The 22,999-nt window shown below is 38.7% G+C and overlaps 1 protein-coding gene across 1 annotated transcript in view; it reads left to right on the top strand.

Moving 5' to 3' along the window:
- IQCM (IQ motif containing M) overlaps nucleotides 1-22,999 on the top strand; it is a 116,280-nt gene that overhangs the window by 34,458 nt on the left and 58,823 nt on the right. Inside the window, 8 exon segments of the mRNA XM_055726345.1 lie at nucleotides 2,159-2,231; nucleotides 3,714-4,139; nucleotides 10,899-10,927; nucleotides 10,930-11,029; nucleotides 11,790-11,838; nucleotides 13,164-13,307; nucleotides 16,462-16,488; nucleotides 16,910-17,021. Coding sequence (XP_055582320.1) covers nucleotides 2,159-2,231; nucleotides 3,714-4,139; nucleotides 10,899-10,927; nucleotides 10,930-11,029; nucleotides 11,790-11,838; nucleotides 13,164-13,307; nucleotides 16,462-16,488; nucleotides 16,910-17,021 — 960 coding nt within the window.

Below are 22,999 nucleotides of genomic sequence, written 5' to 3'. Positions count from 1 at the left end.
GGTGGACTTGCTAAATGGGATGCTTGAAAGCATGGTTTAGTTGCGCTTAATGCATTGCTGACATTAATCTAGCATGTACCACATCTGATTTTTCATACAAAATCATGTTTGTTACTTGTCCATGAAAACATTCTGGTAATGGAAAAAATAATGAAAATGTTTGGTCAAGGGAATTACTTTATACACTTACACCTGAATGAGCTCTGAATTTGGCATTTTCACACAGGTAGGAACTTGGAATCGTTGTGGTTAGTTGTCCGAAATGGCTAACCAAAGGGTGTGCAAAACATAGTAGGAGGTTGGGTATGGAAAGGAAAAGAACAGAACTTAAAGCCAAACAGAAAACATCACCATATCTGTGTACCTCGAGGCTGGTGGCAGTGTGGAGAGAGATCATAGTCAGGAGTTAGTGACAGAAGCCAAGCACATCAGGTCAGAAGAAGAATCAAAGTGTTGGGAGAACAGCATGGCTGGGAGTGGGGCTGAAGTATCAGAGAGTCCATAGAACATGGTAGGATATAAGGAAGTAGATAATAGGCAAGGCTAGCGTTCAGTTGAAAATGGGACTCTAGTTTGAGTAAATGAGACTAGGGGACAGGATCTGAAGTATGAGTTAGCCAAAAATATCTGGAAACATGGAACCAATAGGACTCTTAGTTCCATGAGGTAGATAGTAGCAAATCACCTGTCAGGCATGCAGTCTTTCCTTCAGCTGATTGAATTTTCCAGGTCCTTAACTGATAGGAAGACTCTTGATAGCAGCTGTAGTGCTGATCATCTAATTGGAATTTACTAAGAATATCAAAGTACCTGTGTAGCTGGCTGCTGATTGGTATAGAGTTCTTACTACCTCCATAGTACAGCCATGTCTTAAATATCACATGCCAGCCATTCTGTCCTAAAAAGAAAAAGCATCTAGAACATACAGTATGGGATTGCCAGAGGTGTGGAATAGTTTCTGTCATAAAACAGACTAAATAAGATGGGAAATGTCGGTAGGAAAATGTTTTGTGCTGTTTTTAGTGATAATGGATATCAAGTACTGTTTTTACCATCCATTGATTCAGTATCATAAAATCTAGGTGACATAGGTAATGGATCAGGAATAAAGTCTTGAAGGTAGGGGAAAGGCTAATGAAGAATAATATATATTGTGTTTCTAGCTCAAGAACCAGAGGGGCACGATGAAATCATCAGGTAGTAAATTTAGAACAAAAGTACAAAAATCTTTTTCATATAATGAATAAATGAGTTGTGGATCTGGCAGCCACAGGTGTTGCAAAGTCTGAAAAAAGAGATCAAAAAAAGGATTAGACAATTTGATGTCTGGTTATTCAGTGGCTATTAAACATAAGGGTATAGATGCTGCCTCTAGCTTAGTCACTAAACTGCTGATAATCAGAAGTCTGTAATGGAGATTAATCACCTTTGGAAGTGCCATCTTTCTTACACCTGCCAATGCTCCTTTGTTGGCCATTGTTAGGAAGAGCATGTTGGGATGAATGCTGTTTTGGTGTGATGTCAGATATCCATTCTTTAACATGCTTTGTGTATTGCTGTCTTTCAGGAGCTTGGGAATTAAAGTGGCAAGAACTTCTTGCAGGGGGGAGGGAAGGGGGGGTTACAGTTACATGCTTCAGTTATATACCTGGTTCTTCTTTTTTTTTTTTTTTTCTCTGAGACTTTTACAGATGGTGTATGGTTTTTACAAACTAGCCAAATCAGAAATGCATCACAACAAAAGTCAAACACCCTGATCTATACAAGTGATAGCATATATGTCATATATATATTTATATAATTAAACATAGATAGATGTTTATAAGGTTTGTGTTTCCATAATTCATTAAAGGAAAACAGAATTATAAAGTAGCAGGACAGAGAGTAGTCACTGGGGAGATGGAAAGAGGAAAGCAGTATCTGTCCTTTTTGAATCTGTACATCTGAGCTTAAAGCAAAGTATTGCTAGGTTCATCCCTAACATTTGTTGTTACTGATTAGGTTAGTTTTATTTTTTGAGCTTTTTAGTTTTGCTTAGTAAAGTTGTAAGTCCTGTCTAAATTTAGAACCTTTTACATATACATGAAATTTATGGCAGTTATGAGCTGCCTTAGATTTTACATATCTAATTCACTAGGTCTTTCTTCTGTCTTTCCAGATTATGGTAGACACCAAGCCAACAAGCAGAAGAGTACTGCATCAAGTGCTATGTCAGAAAGGAGGAATACAAGGTACTTTTTTGCTCTTCATCTTCTGTAAAAATAACAGCAGATGAAACTGATATACTTTCAAACTTACTTTTCAATGTTTTTCCTTTGCAAATTAGTACTGAAAACTGACAAAGGTATTAGAAAGCAGGAATAGGTCTTACCCCATTCCAAGTAGAATAGTGAATGTCATAATGGTGGGTACTCACCTCAGAGTTAAAACCAGTGTTTCTACGGAGAAGGCCCCTGAGATGTCTGATGCTTGCATCCAGACGGAACTGGTAAGGAAGGAGGCTTTGGTATAGATGGAAGATTGAAATGAGTGCCCAGATCCTCCTTCTGGAGAAAAGGTAAGTACCTGCATAAAGTTTGTGCAGGTTGATGATCTGTAACGTCAGACGGCCAGGTTGCAGGAAACAGCTAAAAGGCTGCTCAGTATTAGAGGGCTGAGATGGAGAAAGATAGGTGGTTTCAGAACCATGCTCCTGTAGTGGACCTTGGACCCTGGTGACCTGCAAGAGGCAGACTCCATTTCCGTCTCTACCCACAACTGAGAACAGATATGGAGCTTTAAGAGCTATACACACCCACAAGCAAGGCCTGTAAGGGGGAACAATGGTAGCAGCACACTATGGACACCTTGAAAAGAAACGTGGCATGCCTGTACTGGGTAGCTCTCTGTTTTAAGGGCACTGAGGTGCCATCAGATGGCCTGACAGGGGGTCACATGAGTTATGCTGCCTTCTGGGAGCTAACGTCTGAGATGTTGCTGAGAGGGTGACACAACTTGTTAAGAGCTCAGACTACTATCCACTACTACCCTTTCACATGGGCATGAATGACACCAAAAGCCAGAACCTGGACAGAATCAAGGAAGCCCTAAGGGTGCAAGCGAAAAATTTTAGCGCCCAAGTTAGTTTTTCTTTCATTTTACCAGCAAGATGAAAGGGTACAGCCAGAAATAGACATATGTGTAATGCAAGTCAACTTCTGGCTTCATGGCTGGTGCTGTCATGTGAGTTTTGGCTTCTGTGACAACAGTACATTCTTTGACTATAGCCTGTTTGGGACAGGGGGGATCCACCTGTCTAGAAGAGGTAAGGAATCTTTGGTGGCAGACTGGCTGGCTGGGTGAGGCAGGCTTTAAACTGCGGAACTGGAGGGGGCAGGGTCCGAAGTGGCAATGCTCACACAATCACATCCAACCGGGAAATAAGCCGGGCCAACCAGAGAAGTGACATATGTTCTTAGCTGCCTCCCAGGATGAGTTCCAGAAGGCTAACCACCTCAGTGGTGTGTGTGGCTATGGTGGATCCACTTGCACCATTCCTGGGAAACCTGCATGCTCAAATGCCTCTCTGAAATGCCTGTACACCAACACATGCAGCATGGAGAATGAACAGGAGGAATTCAAGATCTGTGTGTGGTTGCAGGACCATTATCTTATTGCAGTTACAGAGACATGGAGGGATAGCTTGCATGACTGGATGTCTACATACTTTTTAGGAAAGACAGGCCAGCAAGGCAAGGTGCTGGAGTTGCTCTTTATGAGAGAGAGGAACTGGAATGCATTGAGCTCTCCCTAGGGGTGGATGCAGAAAGAACTGAAAGCTTATGGGTAAAGATTAAAGGGCAGGCTGACATGGGGGACACTGTTGTGAGTGTTTGCTACAGGCCACCTGATCAGGAAGGGGGAGTCGATGAGGCCTTCTACAGGCAGCTGGAGGTAGTCTCATGGTCCCAGGCCCTGGTTCTCATGGGAGCCCTCAACCCGCCTGATATCTGCTGGAAAGACCACACAGCTGGGCACACACAGCCCAGGAGGTTCCTGCAGTGTGTTGATGGTACGTTTTTGATGCAGGTGGTGGAGGAACCAGTGAGGCGAGGTGTGCTGCTGGACCTTGTGCTAGCAAAGAAGGGCTGCTTGGGAATGTGAAGGCTGGGGGCAACCTTCGCTGCAGTGACCATGAGATGGTGGAGTTCAGGGTCCTGCATGGAAGAAGCAGGGCGATAAATAGGACCCTGGTGTTCAGGCGAGCTACCTTTGGCCTCTTCAAGGACCTACTTGGAGGAATCCCATGTGTTAGGTCTTTACAGGTTGTGGGGTCCAAGAGAGCTGGCCAATATTCAAGCATCACTTCCTCCAAGCTCATCACAAGTGCATCCCCACAAGTAGGAAATGAAGCAGAGGGGGCAGGAGGCCTGCATGGATGAGCAAGGAGTTTCTGGCAAACCTCAAACAGAAGGAGGAAGCTTAAGGCATGTGCTAAAAGGTGCAGGCCACCTGGGAGGACTGTAGGGATGTTGTCAGAACGTGCAGGGAGGCGGTGAGTCAGGCTAAGGTCCATTTGGAATTAAATCTGGCGAGGGATGTCAAGGGTGACAAGAAGGGCTTCTTCAGGTACCTCAGTAGGAGAAGGATGACCAGGGAAAACATGGGCCCGCTGCTGCATGAGGTGGGTGCCCTGGTGACACAGGGCACAGAGAAGGCAGTTACTGAATGCCACCTTTGCCTCAGTCTAGTGCCAAGGCCGGCCCTCGGGACCCCCAGGCCCTGGGGGCAAGAGAGGATGTCTGGAGAAGGGAAGACTTTGCCTTTGTTGCGAAGGGTTGTGTCAGAGATCACTTAGACAAACCTGACACCCACAGATCCGTGGGGCCCCATGGGATCCCCCCCGAGTGCTGAGGGAGGTGGCAGATGTTGTTGCGAAGTCGCGTGCCACGGTGAGGGGCCTGGGCACCTCCCTGGTGGGGACAGGCTGGGAGAGCTGGGCCTGCTGAGCCTGGGGAAGGGGAGGCTGAGAGGGACCTCACCAATGGCTGCAAATGTCTTAAGGGGGAGTCTCAAGAGGGTGGAACAGGCTCTTTTCAGTAGTGCACAACGAGAGGACAAGGAGCAACGGGCACAAACTGAAACGCAGGAGGTTCCACCTGAGTATGAGGAAGAACTTCTTCACCATGAGGGTGGCAGAGCACTGGGCCAGGCTGCCCAGAGAGGCTGTGGGGTCCTCTTCTCTGGAGACACTCAGAACCCGCCTGGATGCAATTCTGTGTGACCTGTTCTAGGAGAACCTGCTTTGGCAGGGGGTTGGACAAGTTGGTCTCAGAGGTCCCTTCCAACCCTGACCATCCTGTGATTCTGTGAATCCATAGATTCTCAAAGTCCTTAAGTTGCAAAACCTCAGAATGGTTATTCTGAGTTCTTCTGTGTGGTGAGCAATATCTGTTACAATGATTTGTGTAATAAACCACCATTAATATCATTTCAGGCTCAGGAAACTAGGAAAATTTTAGTGTCAGACCCTAGGACCAGCTAAACTGGGCCTACTGAGGTTGAAAATGGTGTTTTTGACTGGAAGGGAAAGTTGTAGTTTTTCATGTCATTGTTTTACTGTCATAATTTATCTTCTGTGTACATCCTGAGTGAATTATATGAAATATATCTTTGAGTTTAAGCAGAGTTTCATCACCTTATTAATTTATGTCTGCATTAATTGTAATTAGCTGGTCATCAAAATTCTACTCAGACATACATTGATTATGTATACGTATATCTTCAAATTTTATTTGTAAAGTGATAATGTCTGGATTGAGAACATACTGACACTTATGAGTAATCACTGGGCTGCAGTTCAGCACTCCATCTGTATTCAGCAAAACACTTAAGCATATGCTTAATTTTAACTTTAGCTCAGGTAAGTATGCAATTGCCTCCATCCAAATTCAGCATAACGTTTTAAGTATGTGTCTAACTTTAAGGATATCCTTAAATCCTACTAAAGATGTGTCTAACTTTAAGGATATCCTTAAATCCTACTAAAGCTAAAATCAAACACATCCTTAAGTGTCTTCATGAATATGGATAACTACTGAATGAGGTTTGATGAAATGAACTCTGTTGGCCATTAAATAACAAGAAATGCCTGGCCATGATTTCATTAGTGTCCTACAGGCAGGGAAAACATAATAGAGAAATAAATCTATTTGTCTCTTAAAATTCTAAAAGCTAAGCTGTGTACTTTTGAAGATAATATATTTCATAATCTGTGGGGGGTCTTCCTATCCCTTAAAGAAGGCTGTGTCTGTGGGAAATCAAGACTTCATTCTCCGTGTTTCATTAAATTCAGAATGTTCAATAAATTCTGTTTCATTCTTTAAACAAGACATTTCAGATAGCATATCTAAATCTGTTTAAAATCACAAATGACAACGAGAGTGCAACTGGTCACAGAAACTTATGAAGAAGATGAATAAACTGTATTCAGACAATAAGCATGTTATAGCTTATTAGCATGTTTTCTATGATTTTATTTTCAGTGCTGAAGTGTATGATTCACATCACCATTCTTTGTTTCAGTCCATTTTCAATTTTGCTGCTTCAACCTCTACAATCTTTCTGCACTATGTATGTGAAAAGCTCTTTGCATTTTTTATTTAATATCCTCTCCTATTGCAGTTTGTGAAGTCTTTTCAACAGTAGGCTGTTAATCCTTTGCAGATTAATACGATTTCAGTGGTAATCCTTTCATTTGTTGAATTTTTAAGACATACAATCATTAAAGAAAGTGCTTGACAGATTTTCCATTAAAGTAGTACAAAGCAGGTGGTATGTCTTTAATGTATGTAGGTAGCACTTTATGTTGCTCATTTATAAAATTAAATTTACAGATGAAGCAAATAAGTCCAGGGATGGTTGCTGGTCTTTTCTCTTTGGTATTACAGTTCAAATCCAGCCAAGGGGAAAAAAAAATATTACTTAGGGGTTTGCAGACAAACCAGGGTTAGAATACCTGTTGAGTACTCTTTTCATAACTCCATTGTGACTTTTCATCTGGGTAAGGATCAGCTCAGGTTTTGTGTTGATACTGTAAAGCATCAAGTTAAGTATATGGAAAAAAAGCAGGGTATAATTTAATACATGAGATTTGCCTTCAGGTAGGCCATAGGATGTAAATTATATACAGGAGTTATTCTAGTTCTCTGTACAAGGCTAATTCTTGTCTTCATTTAAGTTAAATGTATGACTAAAATACTCTTCCCAGATGGAACTGAAGTCTGTCATTATCTCGCAATAATGGCACACATAAATCTCTTGCCATTAGGGTTTTTGGTTTGCTGTTGATTCCCAGCTCATCGTCCATGACTGTCCTTTTCATCCAAATTCTTTACTCTCTTTTTTTGTGTTCTTTTTCCTTTAATATTTCCCATATTGATTTTTTTCTTATTTTTCTGATTTTATGCACACTGATGAAGCAATAGACAGAAAGGCACATGTGTTAAAATACAGTGATACTGACCTGAGTACTCTTGTAAGCTGCATTTTAGTTAAAAACTCAGAAGCAATACTTCAGTTAATATACAAACAGAAGAAATGCTTTTTAGCTAGAGATCTGAAAAACATTCAAAGTTTATTAAAACCTCTGTGTAATCAAATAGATAGTAGGTGTGACCTATCATAGTAGGCTGATTTTTTGCTTTTATATATACTGAAAACTCATAGAGGCTTTAGGCAGGAGGGAAAGGAAGCAGACACCACAACTCTTTAAGAAAATCAGGTCTTGAACTTGGCAAACCTTTAGCTGATTTTGTCACATATTTGCAGCTTTAAAATGATTTGGCCTTTGCAACAGCCAAAATAAGTGTCCTTTAATCACTTCCAACCTATTAACAGATGGGCAAACAGCTTTTATAAATGGAGCATACAAAATACTCCAATATCAGCCAAAACTAATTAGTAGCAGTATCTGAACTGAAATTTGTAAGTGATGGAATATATATTAATGCAGATAAACTGTTTGATAAAAAATTAATTTAAAACATCTTGCTTGGTATTTGTTCTGCTTGACTATGTTCTAAACACTTATTAAATAAAACCCACTTTTTTTCTGTTTAGCTATTTTCTTCTATTAAAACAACAAATTTTGCTGTGAAAGTCATCATTAGAGATAGTGTAACTGAGAGAAATCACATCAAGCCAGAGGCAGTTTAGTATGCATTTTTTATGGCATATAAAAGAAAGAACAGTGTAACTTGAACACAACCTTAAAATACATTATCTTTAAGAACAGCACAAAATACTGATATAAGACATTATTTATACAGCAGTGCCAGAGCATATTAAATATATCTTTACACAGCACTATTAATCAGAATATGTAAATTGCATGAAATTAAATTGTGAGATTATAAAAAAATTGCCCCATGTATAATTCAGTAGGAAGAGCCATTCAATGTGTTGCCATCAGATCTGCAGCATGAATTTGATTTTACAAAGACATCTGTAGTGCAGACAGCTGCTGTACCTAAGTGAGGATTTGATTGTACACTCAATCTTTCAAACAGCCACTTGTCCATATCTTTCATATAATTTTTATTATCATGGATCGAAAAAAGAATGTAATGGTTGCAAAATCAGAATTGTTCTGAAATACATTTTCATTTTTAAAAAAATGTGGATTTTAGGAACTTTTTCTCCTTGTGAGTGCCCCAGCATCCCCAAATAACCTACCTTTACTTCAACTTATATAGTGATTTGAGGATCTTGCTTGAAAAGTCAAACTGTATCTAAAATCTGAAATAAATCTGAAAACAATGTTAAGAAAACATTTCAAACTTTTCTACTTGTAAGATAGCACAATGGGACCTGCCCTTCCAAGATAAATGATTGCCTCTGCTAATTTTTTTTTTCAATATTTGGGAAAAAAATATCAACGGAAATACTGTGTGTATTCTATATAACCATGAGTCTAATAAGTCAGGTACTTCCCTTCCTGTCCATCTGACATAATGTTGTTCCTTGGTCTTCAAAGACAGTGGATTTGATCAGTCCAGAGATGTAGCCCTTGGATATCCTCATGCTTAGCACATTCTCATGTCTCAGAGTAGATAGGCATCATCTGCAAACTGGCTTTACCTGTCTAGAAACAGTTGTGGTGATGAGTCCACTGAGGGTATTCCTGGGCAAACTATGAAACTGCAATTTCATTGAAACCCTACAAGAAAATTAAAATGCTGCTGTTCTCTGATAGAATCTCTAGGCAAAGTAATAAATGCACAGCCTCTGCTGGTATGGAGCTGAATTAGAGCCCAGTAGAGGGTTCAATTCTTTGTTCAGTGGAAAAGTGTATCAGATTATAAGTGAGTGGTGAAATTGTGGTCCCATGCTGTGAGGTTATATGAAATACCTGGAAGATTTTTTAGCCAGTAGAGAGATCAAGATTGATGGAACAGATTTGTCTTTGTGGCATAGAGCAGAATGATGAATAAGTGCAAATGATATTTTTTAATTATAGGAAGATGGTCTGATGAGAAATTCTGCAAGCTCTTGGCTAGAGGAAGTGCTACAGAATACCAGAAAATAACCAGTTTAAAATTCATCATCTAAGTAATTTTGTTTAAAAAAACCCCAGTAGATAATAACCTCAAAACAAACAAACAAAAACAACAAAAAAACCCCAGCAAAGACAAGATTTGGAGGAATATTCAGATCTCAATTTCTCAAGCATTTTATCTGACTGTTACCTTGCTTAATTAAGACCAGGCATCAAAAAACATTTTCCTCTCAATTTAGTGATATTTCAAGCAGATTGGTTTAGTCTTGGTACAATCTGGATGTGGTAAGTAAAATTACAACTGACTTTAGAGCTAATTGTGACCTTAACTATAAAATTACTATTTCTAGTCACAATTGTACCTTCAGAAAAAAAGAAAGCTTTAAACATGGTTGATGAAAAATCCTCAGCTACATTATGGTTTGTATTTCTGCAGTTACACTGCTTGAAATGCCAAGTCTAGCATTCTCATTATTCATCATATATATTTTGATAATTTTCTTAGTTGGGGTCATAGTAAAGTAATCACACAGGACTGTAGAGATGAAACTTTGGAGAGTTCCTTTCTACTCATTCTCTATCAACACGAGGTTGAGAGCTTTCAGGGTTTCAGAATTACTTTTGGTAATTTTACAGTAGCAGATAAATGTAGAATTCAAGTTATTGAGTATCTTGGCTTTTCTGATGTTTCTGCTGTCTTGTTTTGACAGGAAAATCTCTGATACAGCATTTCCTGCTGGGTTCTTATGAAAGGTATTGGGTTTGATTAATTTCTGTGTTCTCATAAAATCTTTCTTTTAGGAGGAAATTTCCTGGCAACTGTAATGAATACACATTAATAAAACCCATGGAAGTCAACATTTAGACAGAAGAGACACTGAAGTTTCATTGTGTCTATCTGCTACCGTTTGTATTATCGGTTCAATTGTAAGAGCTGGTAGGTAAGTTTGTTTACTCATTCCATTTTTTGAAGTAGTGTATTTTCACACAAAATATGACTTCTTGCATTCTCCATTTTGTATAAAACTCTACAGTTGAATAGGAATTCAAAATGTTAACAATGTTGAAAATAATAACTTGATCCTTATAGCTTACAAAGCCATGGGCATTGTGCAGATCCATGCAGCTGCAGCCGAACGGTTGGCAAGAGATTTGGATGCTAATTCTGTAATTGTACATGGTAAATGACCAACAGTTTCTTTTCAGTCTTTTAAAGCTGTTCATGTAAATAAAAAGGATTCTACGTGATTCTGTAATTATTTTAGGTACACATTATAATTTGTCTTCTAGGATTTTGATTCCTAGTTCAAGCATTTCTGCACCAAACTGAAAAATGAATCTTCTGTACTGTAATTTCTAGTGACAAATGCCTTGACCTTCAAACTCAGAAGGAAATGTAACTCACTCGGAAGTCTTTGAAAGTTCTCATGATAGTAGAAAGTATCCTAGCAGTAGAGAAGTACTTAAAACAGTCATTTGCATTCAAAGATAGAATCATAGAATGGGTTGGGTTTGGTTGGGTTGGAAGGGACCTTAAAGATCCCCTGGATTCTAACCCCCCTGCCATGGACAGGGACACCTTCCACTAGACCAGGTTGCTCAGTGCCCCATCCAGCCTGGCCTTGAATGCTGCCAGGGCTGGGGCACCCACAGCTGCTCTGGGCAACTTGTTCCAGTGCCTCATCGCTTTCATCATAAAGAATTTCTTCCTTGTACCTAATCTAAATCTACTCTTTTTCAGTTATAAGCCATTCCTCCTTGTCCTGTTGCTACATGCCCTTGTAAAAAGCCCCTCTCCAGCTTTCTTGTAAGCCTTCCAGTACCTAAAGGAGGCCGCTATAAGGTGTCCCCGGAGCCTTCTCTTCTCCAGACTGAGCAACCCCAACTGTCTCAGCCAGTCTTCACAGGAGAGGTGCTCCAGGCCTCTGATCATCTTTGTGGCCTCCTCTGGACTTGCTGCAACAGGTCGATGTGTTTCTTCTGTTGGGGGCCCCAGAGCTGAACGCAGGACTCGAGGTGGGGTCTCATGAGAGCAGAGTAGAAGGGGAGAATCCCCTCCCTCAACCTGCTGGCCGTGCTTCTTTTGATGCAGCCCAGGATACAGTTGCTTTCTGGGCTGCAAGTGCACACTGCCAGGTCACGTTGAGCTTGTCGTCCACCAGCACCCACAAGTCCTTCTCCTCAGGGTTGCTCTCAACCCACTCTGCACCCAGCCTATGTTTAATAATGGGGGTTGCCCTCACCCAGGTCCTGCAAGAGGGTGTCTTGAACATATGGCATTCAAGAGGCTAAAAATTAAGGTAATGTCTTGATCGTTTAATCCATGTAGCACTTATATTCTAGTAGTGTAAGAATTATTGATTTTGTTGTTAGAAAAAACCCCATGCTCAGCTAGTTCATCTGTCATGGCTGTTGTGCACTTTCCAGTTTAGGGAGAATTCAATGATAGTGAGTGCTGTGCTGGGACCCATTTCCATCAGCTGATCTCAAGAAGGCTCTCAATTAGTTTTTAGGGGAGAATGGCTTGTGTGCCACTTGATCCCTCTGCCTTCGGAGAGTCTTGGAGTACATGCATATTATACTGTTAATTCTGGGGGGCTTGCAGTTTTTTAGGTAGAGAAATAGGCTGTAACTAACAGACTGTTTATTGCAGTCTTCTTCTCCAACTTGTTTTAAGTTTCAGTTTCTGAAAAAATAAGTAATGGATTCTGTAGCATAATTACGGTTTTTCATGTTTGTCATCTAGTATTGCTAAATGAAATGCCAGTTCCTGAGAAATGATATACTAGAATGCTGTAATAATGCACTTTTGTCTTCCATCTCAGAGTTTATAACAAGTTGAAAGAGCTTATGTACATTGCAGGTTGAGTGCTAATGTAGGCTGCCTAACTTCAGTTATCATTTTTCTGGTGATGTCTAAGCTTCTTATATAAGAAGTATGCCATAAGAAAACTTATACCTAATTCAGATAAATGGGTTAAGTAGTAACTAAGCAATCTGTTAAACAATGTCTTTCATTAGTTTTTTAGAGTCCTACGATAGGGTAATAAAGATCAGGTCATATTATTTGGTAATCATCAACCTTCAAAAACACTCCTTCAATTTATATACTGGAGGAGAGGGACTTGTTGCTGCTAATATAATTAATGGTGAGGTGAGACAGCATTTCTTGATATCTACTCCTGGGCTGTAGAAGACAAATATGTATTTTTCCTCCTATGACATACTTTAAATCAAAAAAATGAATGCTGAACACAGATTTTTTTTTTACCTTGCCAAGTTTCTCTGTTCCACTTTTCCTCTGCTGAGATACAGAACCTTGTCTTTCCCTCAAGGCTCTGATTATGTGTGGTATACTATCTACTTCCATAATTTGGGATAAAATGTGTTTATCCCAAAATAGTTTTATCCAATCACCTTTGGAAAGAATCATCCCGTATCAGCACTATGAAGTAATTGTTTTTTATGTATCTGTCTATATGAATTCAGAGGAATGTTCTTGCGTCCTTTTAAGATTTTATTATACACTGCACACCTCTTGGTTACATACCTGCTCATCTGTTTTTTTAGTCACCCTTCACTTCTTTCTTACAGTAGTGAAAGTGAAATGTATCTGTAACTACAGTCTACAAGTCATGGACCATCCCTATCAGCATTTGTAAGGTACTACTGCAAAATGACAGCTTGCGTTAAATGTGGAGCTGGTGTTTTGGATCTCTCTATATCACTTTGGTATTTTGAATTAGAGGAGTGGATAGAGAAAATTCAGGTCATCCCATTTTAAAATAAAATTATCTTTTAATTTCAATAGTCTGTCTATTCTTAAGTCCATGTCTGCAATGCAATTAGTTTAAAGTGATTATTGGTGCAAGGAAGATTTCATGTCTCCATATGCACAGCTGCATTTCTAAGTTGTCATTCTGGCACTGCAGAACTTCAAGGTTTAGCTTAAACAAAGAGATTCTCCTGGTCACTTGATAAGAAGATTAATTATTAGCTATTATCATCAATTATTTTATCTGCACTTTGTGTCATGGTGTTGCAATTCTTAGACTGTAACTTTGTTAACTGTTACATGATGTAGACAGTGTCACAAACTGTCAGGAAAAAGGATTTGTAGTGAGATAGTACGTGAGAAAATGCAAAACTGAGTATCATCAAAATTTTCTTAACTTTATCCTTTTTGTCGTTACTTGCCAAGATTTTCTTTTCCTAGTATTATTGCCCTATTGAATTTTAAGGGGGCTGTGCGGAATATGAATAGCAGTTAAACATCTCCCATAACGAAAGAAGTAACTTGTATGTTTAGAAAGCCTCTTTAAAGAAGTTCTGATCCCCTGCAGATTTTTTTGAGCAATCCATGTATTATATATTTTATTCATGGAACTACTACTTATACCTGCTTTTGTTTCCCCTGTTTCCTCATCAGTTTTGATGGCTCACTGTACAGGCAAGCAAGAGTGGTAGAGAAGATAGATGTTGTTGTTCAGCTGTGTGGTAGAAAATTCATGGACACACACACAATTGAATAAAAAGCATTGGTCAGGAGAAGCATAAATGACAATAGCTTGAAGGCAGAATCAAGAAGGCACAGACACAAGGACTGCTGCTCCTCATACATAAGCACAGAAGTGTTGAAAGAAGAAGAAATAGTTGACTGATACCCAAACTGCCTGTTCCTTAGCTCCAGATGCCCCGCTCACTGCCTTCTGCATTCTTCTGAATGTTTCTTTTTGTGCAGTCCTTATCACCCCAAGGACCGTATGAAGATATTAAGGAAAATAAAAAGCAGTTTAGACTGCAAAATGTAGTCTAAACTTCCTCTTTGTCTGATCTATTGCCCTTCAAATTCCTCTTCCAGAGTAAGAGGTGGCTATCTTATCATGAGGATATTTAAAATTAGATGGGTGCATACACTAGAAAAGAGCTTTTCTCATGGGGAAAAAGCTGAGAAAAAGAGAACTGGTAGGAGTTTTCAACCACGCATCAAAACAGAAGTTGGACTTTGGTGACCGTTTTCATACCTAAGGGTTAGAAATGTACTGTGCTCCCCTCCACCCCCCTTTAAATAGGCATTAGCATTCCAGAAAAAATAAAAATGTACGACCCATTAAATACTGCAATTAGGTTCTAATTGATTTCTGTGTCATTTGAGCTTGATATGCATTAATTGTTTATATCTTGATTCTCATTTCCATTCAGGCCTTTATTTCTGCATTCATAAAGCTTTATATTTCAGTATAAAGTAGGAGGATTGTAATATTTAATTCGAAAACATTCAGTGGATAGGCTCTGAGTTCCCTCCAAAGGCCTTACTGATGCAAATCATGTAAACTGAAGATTCATGGCATAGTTTCAGTTTTCAATTCTGAATTCCATAATCAGGTCTTATATTCCTAACATCACATAGGAAAAAAAATAATACATGAAATGTATGTATATATAATTTGATTTTCCCCATATGTTAGAAAAAATGTATCAATAAAAGTAATTAATTCCTAAGATATAACACATATCCTCCTGACAAGATATGTTCTTATGCTAGGCTGCATAACACATAACATACTGTCTAATGCTGACTGACTGAAAAGTTTGTACTGCTCTTCATACTGTAATGAAATGCTGGTTGATGGTTGAGTCGCTGATGCTTTAATAGGAAGTCTTAAATTTATACCTTCAAATAGATACGATAAAATGTTGCAGCCCCGTGTATTGTCTTTTTTTGTTGATTTGTCTTACGGTCTTCCAAGATTAGAGTGCAAACTCTCCTTTAAAAGGCAGATGCTGTTTTTCTGAAATGTTAAATTGACATTAATTTGCTCTGCTTAGAAGACAGAGAGGCATCTTATAGATGCTCATGCATAACGTAGATTGTAATAAGATCTATTGCTGTTAACCCTTAAAGGAAAAAGGGTGCCTTTGTTGAATAGTAGTAAATCAGCTAGAGTCTGTTGAATAGTAGTAAATGAGCTAGTGTCCTGGTTTCAGCTGGGATAGAGTTAACTTTCCTCTCAGTAGCTGGTGCAGTGCTGTGTTTTGGACTTGGTGTGAGAACAATGTTGATAGCACACTGATGGGTTTGGTTGTTGCCAAGTAATATTTATACCAAGTCAAGGGCTTCTCAGTTTCTCAGGCCCTGCCAGTGGGAGGGCTGGAGGGGCACAGGAAACTGGGGAGCAACACAGCCAGGACAGCTGACCCAGACTAGCCAAAGGGATATTCCATACCATAGGATGTAATGCTGAGTATATGTAAGCTGGGGGAAGAAGAAGAAAGCAGGGGAGATATTCAGTGCTATGGTGTTTTTCTTTCCAAGTAACCATTACACGTGATGAAGCCCTGCTTTCCTGGGGATGGCTGAACACCTGCCTGCCCATGGGAAGTGGTGAATAAATTCCTTGTGTTGCTTTGCCTGTGTGCACAGCTTTTGTTTTAGCTATTAAACTGTCTTTATCTGAGCCCACAAGTTTACTTGTTCTTACTCTTCCGATCCTCTCCCCCATCCCACTGTGGGGGGAGTGAGCGAGCGGCTGCATGGTGCTTAGTCAGCACCTGGGGCTAAACCACCCAGAAGCACACCAAGTCTGCAAAAATCTGTGAGCTAGGTAGATCAGCTGAAGTGTTCTGTTGACAAGAAAGTATATTAAACTGTGAAGTTTCTTTTTTTTCTGTACTTTTCCTTCTGTGAGCAGTAAAAGATAAATCATATACCACCTATGTCTGAATTAGTCTCTTTGACTGAAGCTATATTATTTAATATATTAAAATGATCAAGAAAACACTTGACTGTTAGCCTACAGAATAAGTGCTCCTTGTTCTTTTTTTGTAAGTAGCTGCAGCAAGGCATCTATGGGCATTTCCATTACATTAATAGTGGGGACAATGTCTTATGCTGTGAGTTTTCCCCTTGTCTTTTGCCCTAGAGTGAGCAGTTTAAACTACTGTTTCAGGTAGGTTGAGTGTATCTGCTGTGTAAAATAGAGTGTTAACTACTATAATTATCTACTTACCTCAACCTCTTTCTGCCAGCCTAGTTCTGCAGAGTCCATCACCATTCCATATTGAGAAATTCTGATATGGGTAAGAGATGTTTTTCAGCCTGTCTGTTGCCCTTTGCATTCAGTGTGATGTGTGAGTTTCACTTTAGTGCAAGAGTGAAACTACCCCATCATATGACCTCTGCATAGGCCTAAGCTTTCATACAAAGTTTGCCAGGCGTATTAATTTGATTCTGAAGAAAGCATTTCTAAAAAAGAAGAAAAGGTTCTGAAGAAAATATTTCTTTACAAAATCAGCGCCTAAAAACTTAATGTAAATATGTATCTGATGGAATCTTCTCTTCTGTTTATGAAACAATGCTTTACAAGAAAGAATTCAACAAAAAGAGGGAGAAGTGATCTGCCTGAATTTTTGAGAGACTGGATATTCAATATTCAAATGTATGCTAGTGGAATACAGCATGTCTTTCAGTTGGTCTGTCCAGGTAAGTGGTTTCTAAAAAATGTATTGCAATGGTACAAAGTTTCAACTGCAGATGCTGCAGGTTTCAGGTTTTGCTTGTTTGTTTTTTAACTTGTGTGAGTAAAGAAGCTACTGTTCTTCAAAGCATAGTCAGGACAAACCCTACCTGATTATGATCTTTTTCAAAATGGAGCATTTTATCATTATACTGGAAATAAAGTATAATCTCTAGAATTTCACTGTGTCTAAGAATGCTGGAAAATAATCCCATGCTATCTTGAAATATACTTAAGAGGGTGTAGAGCAATTTTGTGGCAGGTCTGCGCTTGTGGATGTCTTCAGGCAAAATATTTGCCCCCTTCATAGAGTCAGTGGCACTTGCCTTTCAACATTCTTAAACAGCTCAGCTCAACAAACTTTTACAAACATTCATAGGTGAGTGTTTGCAAATAAAATAAGATGTCACAAGGCAGGAATCAAGATATCCTGCACTGTAAATAGGAAATCATTACCCTTTAAAAATAGAAATGAAATTGTAACTGATTAAGTTCTTCAAATCTAGTCTCATCTTCCTTCTGGGTTTTCTTTTTCCCAGGGCTGTCAGTGGAGAAGCCTTCAATGCTTTGCTCTTGTAGAGTAGCAGCAGCTCCTGGGTGGGATTTGTGGAGACAGCTTCTTTAGGCACCTCACAAGTTGAGATGGGAGATGCCACTTGAAATTTTTCCCTTAGCACACTTTAGTAGCACACTTTTGGTTTGTACTGGCATACGTAGGTGCTGTGAACCAAAGCTGGTCTAAACATGAATTTATATTACCTCTGTGTCTTGCTGTGTTTGGCAGTCATCACAACTGGGAGATCTGGGGACAGTGATCTTTGGAGGTTATGGTTAATTTTATGTATCAGGAGTTCCAAAGAATGTCTTTAAAGTACAATTTTATTTAGTGAGAGAAACTCATGTTTAATTGGTGCTTTTGATTTGTTAATTACTTACACGTGGTTTCTTTTTATCATAGGTTTTTTGTATGCTTTCTTCCAGCCAGCTTTCTGTTCAAGCTGCATCTTTGATAAGGTGGTCTCTCTGAGTGTCTGACCACACATCATACTTGCTCATTATCTGCTTCTCAGTGTTGGTGCCTAGTAAATGCAATTAATTTCTCATGGAAAATCATGTATTACATGTCATTTAGGTCACATTCCTAAGACAGTGTGAATAAGACCAGGTATTTTTAGTCATTTGCTCAGTCCCCATCACTATGGTAACAGGAGATTTTGTGACTGTGAGACAGATTTCTGTCTTACATCCTAGATTTGGGAGACTATTGTGACTTTTCACTGTGTCCACAGGCAGACTAGGAAAGGTTCATGCTTCCTCATTATTTAATTTATTTAGGATCTCTTAGTTATGAAATGTTATCAAGGCTTGTTTGGCCATTTGAGGCAGTGTGTGGGCTTCTTATTAATTTTGAGTTCAAAACTCTTCTAAATTATGAATGTGTAAATGATGAATAATTGCTGAAACGTGGAGATATGCCTATGTCTAAAGGGCACCCATAATATGATTTCTAACATGGAAGCATTTTGAATAAATGGCACTTATCTTTAAAGTGCCCTCTCTTTCTTAGTCTTCTAATAGAAATGTCATTATTTCTGAAGATAAGTTATTAACAGGGTATAACCTTGCTAAATTTCCTGGGAGAGGCACTGCAACTGGTTGAATGTTTTGAATTGCTGAATACTGATTTGATGCAACTGTCTTCTGTGCCAGTGCAGAGCATCCCATACCATCAGACTGCTATTCAAGAATGGAAGGATAAGGCAGAGGGAGGATGTATGTATCCGGGCAGAATGGTGGAGAGATCTGATAATTATTATACTGAGCTTTTCTGGGTGAACATTGCATCCTGTATGGCCATGTGACCAATCCATGGAAGGTTAAAACAAGAAAAGGGACACTGGTCTTGTGGCTATTTAGTCTGAGCACAGAGGGGTAAAAAAAAAAGTTACAGATCTTCTCTTGAAAGTTTTTTCATCTCATTTTACTGTTGTCTTTTTTTTTTTTTTTTTTTTTTTTAATTAATCTAAACTTTGCTGAAAAAACAGGGTCTGTGAAAATAAGCGTTCGGATGTTTAATGTCCTGTTAGTTTTCCGTTTGCAGTGTGAGTACTGTCTTTGGCTAACAATAATTTAGGGAGGAAATATCTTACATGTTCTCTTGAGAGTTTTAATTACATCAGTCATACATAACTATAAATGTGATTTGTATGGGATCTGCTTATTTGATGTAAAGGTTAGACACTGAAGATAAGATAGTAGAAATATCAGAATAAGGCAAAAGTATTTGTAGCAAAATTCTAATATTCATCATTATATAGCAAAGAGCTTGCTATTAAAACAGGAAAGAAGACTAACTTACAAAATCTGAACCAAATGTAAATTAGAAATATTGGGTGGAGTAGAAGAACGTATGGAATATATAGAAGACTACTAGAAATACTGTTTTGAATCTCTGTGTTTGATACAAGCAAAGCTAATAAAATAGTTTGACCAGACAAGACCATAGTAATGACATTGTCAGGAACTAAAGAAGACACCGGTACCTGGAGTGGGCTTACAAGTGCTGAATGGAGGCTTATACAGAAAAACATGGTTTTGATTTCCTTTTGATATCTGCTTTTAAACTTCTGAGGAACAAAGGGAACTTCCTTTAGATCAAATGAATTTAACTACAGATGATTCTCTAGATGTATCTATACATACATTGTTCCTCACAGTGCGAGGAAAAATTAGTGACTGCATTACTTGCTAACACATTGCTCACCGAGGAGGTAGGAACTGACTGCAAATAATAGAATGTTTTTTTATCAGTGGTGAGGTTTAGCTGCTGATTTCAAGAAAAGGCCAATTAAAATGAAGGTCATAGTGCAGTGATTTTTAGATTTCATACAAAGTAATGATGGTATTTCATCATATTTGAATCCAATTTGTGCTGCTACTTCATTCTGCTACTGAAAAGCAGGATGCCATGCACAATGCAGTCAGGAGAAAACCTCAGAGCAACACTGCTGTACTTTGTTTGAATAAAATAAGAAAAAATAGAGGTAATGAACTAATCAATTTTGGCCATGTGCTTTGAGGTATCCATTGAAGTTATACCTAATTGTTAAGAAAAATATTTTAAATGTTTTCCTGAAAGCAGTATTTTAGCCTATATTTAAATATACTTTGTTTTTTCTCTGATTGATTTAAAGTGCTACATGTTCTATTCAGGTAAATATTTACATTGACTTCAGAGGAACTATGCATGTATGTAGGTTAGATACTGGGACTGCTAGTTATTTTGCTTCTGGATTCACTGAAGAGTCCAGCAGTAATATCTTGTTATTTAATATATTTGCTGGCTGAGACTGGATTAGGTAAATAGTTGTGAGCTGATCCTGGTATATGTTGTTAAAGCAAACTGTTCACAGTTGTAGCATCCTGATAATTGGACTATTTTCAAATAAAATGTAAACACAATAAGGATTTTCTCTGCAATTGGCCCTTCTGAGCTGCCTCTACTGAAAACCAGATTTTCCCATCTTTGTATTTGTGATCTTGATAACTAGTCTTGTATTTATATATTCAGTGTTTAGGCTAAGGATGTGTCGTGGTGTGTTGCATATCACATATTCTACTTGATTTTGAACCATTGCCTATAAGCCATCTCAATTTATATCAACCTTGCCTCATTGCTGGCTGTTCTACATTTGCAGGGAGGTAGTAAAGCATCTCTTCATTTCAGCACAGAAGTGTCCAGATTTTTCATTTATTTATATTTTCATATATTAGTGGAAGGTAAGATTTTAGAGGAGCTTTTAGGTTGCAGACTGGTCTGGCTTGTTTGAAACAACAAAGGATAGTGCAAAACAATGAACTCTAACAGACATGTCAAGGCAGTGTGTCTTCATTAGTCAATTCCAATTCCCTTTCAAGCTGCAGACAGGGAGGGGAGATGCAGAAGGTCCCCAGGATACGCTTCTTTACATGAAGCTAATAGAGGGTAGTGGAGCAGTTCCACACTGCCCTTGTCACAACCTGTGGTTCAGAGCTTAACTCATGCTCAGCCTTCATCATTTTTCAGTACCACTGGGCTGTTTCATTATACTGGTGAATGTTACTGGGGCTTTTGGAAAGGTCTCGTGTTTTTGGGGGTTCAGAGCTCAGAAATGTGCTGTCTGACTGAAGCACCCCAACACACCCTGCAGTTATTTTCTCTCTTAGTTCTTCCTTACTTACTGTGGTTCATATTTGTGACATCTTATGTATAAATTGTTAAATGTAAACAACACCTAATAGCAACGTCTGTTGCATTCATGCCAGAAAAGCCTTATTTATAGAGCAGGACCCTTCTGTGCTGAGTACTGTGCACATTTTGAAAGAAAAATATGCTTCCTGCATCACTCATGGGAAATTGCCTCTAAAGCTGTTTATTTTTCATTAAACAAAATCTTAAAGAACAAGCAACGGGAAGCTATGAAAGCTGTAATAGGAACAAAAGTGTAACAGCTCTCATGCATCTGGCAGAACACAATACTCAGGAGTTTCTTTCATTGTACTGTTGTTTAATAATGTTCTCCACACCTATGTGGTAACGAGCCCTGAGGCAGACGTAGGCTATCATTATGGCCATTTAAGCCAAATATAACATTAAGAAATTTAAATTACACCATGGAAGAACTCTACAAGAGAGTTAGTGATAATGAATAGATGCATTAATAAAATGTCATAACAGAGCTATTGCAAAGCTTTGCATTTCCTACATAATGTTTGCTGGATAAAGGCTAAATGCATATCTGATCTAATGATCCCTTCCGGTCTTAAAGCTGTGGCTCATTCACTGTCAACTGCAGCAAAAGGAAATAACATAAATATAGTATGCTCCTCTCCTTAACTGCTGATTCCCTCCCAAAAGAATTACAGATTAATATGCATTTAAAAGGTTAAAGAGCTCCCACAACATCTGGAATGTTTGTCGACAAGCATGCTTTCTAATCTACCACACATATACAAACATAAGCCTGTTTTTTCTTTTTTTGTTTTTACCATTTTTCCTTTGAAAGGAAGGTAAATTTAATGCTTAAGAACATAATTTGCTTGCGTGTTTTGCTGTTAGCCTATCATCAGTATGATCCTCCTGGGGTTGCCAGATCGGAACAGGAAATTCAGTTTTGGTTACCCACACAGACCAGAGTACCCTAGACCAGCCACGAACCTTGTTTTAACATGGTTAAATGTTATTTATTTTTGAAAGTAGTAGTAGTTCAAAACATAATCATGGATTTGTTAAGATGTCTTGATAATAAAGTTGAGACCTAAACAGAACAGATGTCCTGCTTAGTTGATAAAGAGAGTTTTTGAAAGTCTGTTCACATTTTGCATCACATTTAGAATTATTCTAAAAATCTACTTTGGAACAACAATGCAACTATCTGAGAAGCAAATTTTCTCCTCAAAATTCTCCTTTGCTACAATGTCTACAGGATAGTTGACAACAGCTGAACTGGTAGTATGCTGACACTGCTGCCTGTCATCCAGACTGATGCTGCTTTATTTGTATTCTCCTGTCTTGTCTCTTCCTCTTACACCTAAGCTATAAAATCTTGGACTGGCTTTTTGTTCCATCTGTGTTAGAATCTGGCACTGAGGGTGTTGTTTTGTGCCTAGGGCTCCTGAGCACTATCCTAATACTCATAGATTGTACAAATAATGATGCATTTTCAAACCTGCTTTAAAGAAAGTTGGGGATTTTTTTAAATTTAAATGATGGAACTTCTCTACACCCATATAGGCAGAGTATAACTCCTTACATTTGACTAGTTTTCTGTGCCAGCTGCATCTCTTTACACCCAAATTTGGGAAGGATGATACCTATCACAATGAATCCAGTGGCAGGTTATTGAGTGGGAGGCATGACAGGGTTGCAGTAGTTATCCGTCAGTGTATGGCCAGTGGTGGAGCA

The sequence above is a fragment of the Falco cherrug genome, chromosome 1, assembly GCF_023634085.1.
Source record: "Falco cherrug isolate bFalChe1 chromosome 1, bFalChe1.pri, whole genome shotgun sequence".
Taxonomy (NCBI): Eukaryota; Metazoa; Chordata; class Aves; order Falconiformes; family Falconidae; genus Falco; species Falco cherrug.
Note: the sequence above shows the minus strand (reverse complement) of the source record. Positions and strands in the feature narration are given on the sequence as shown.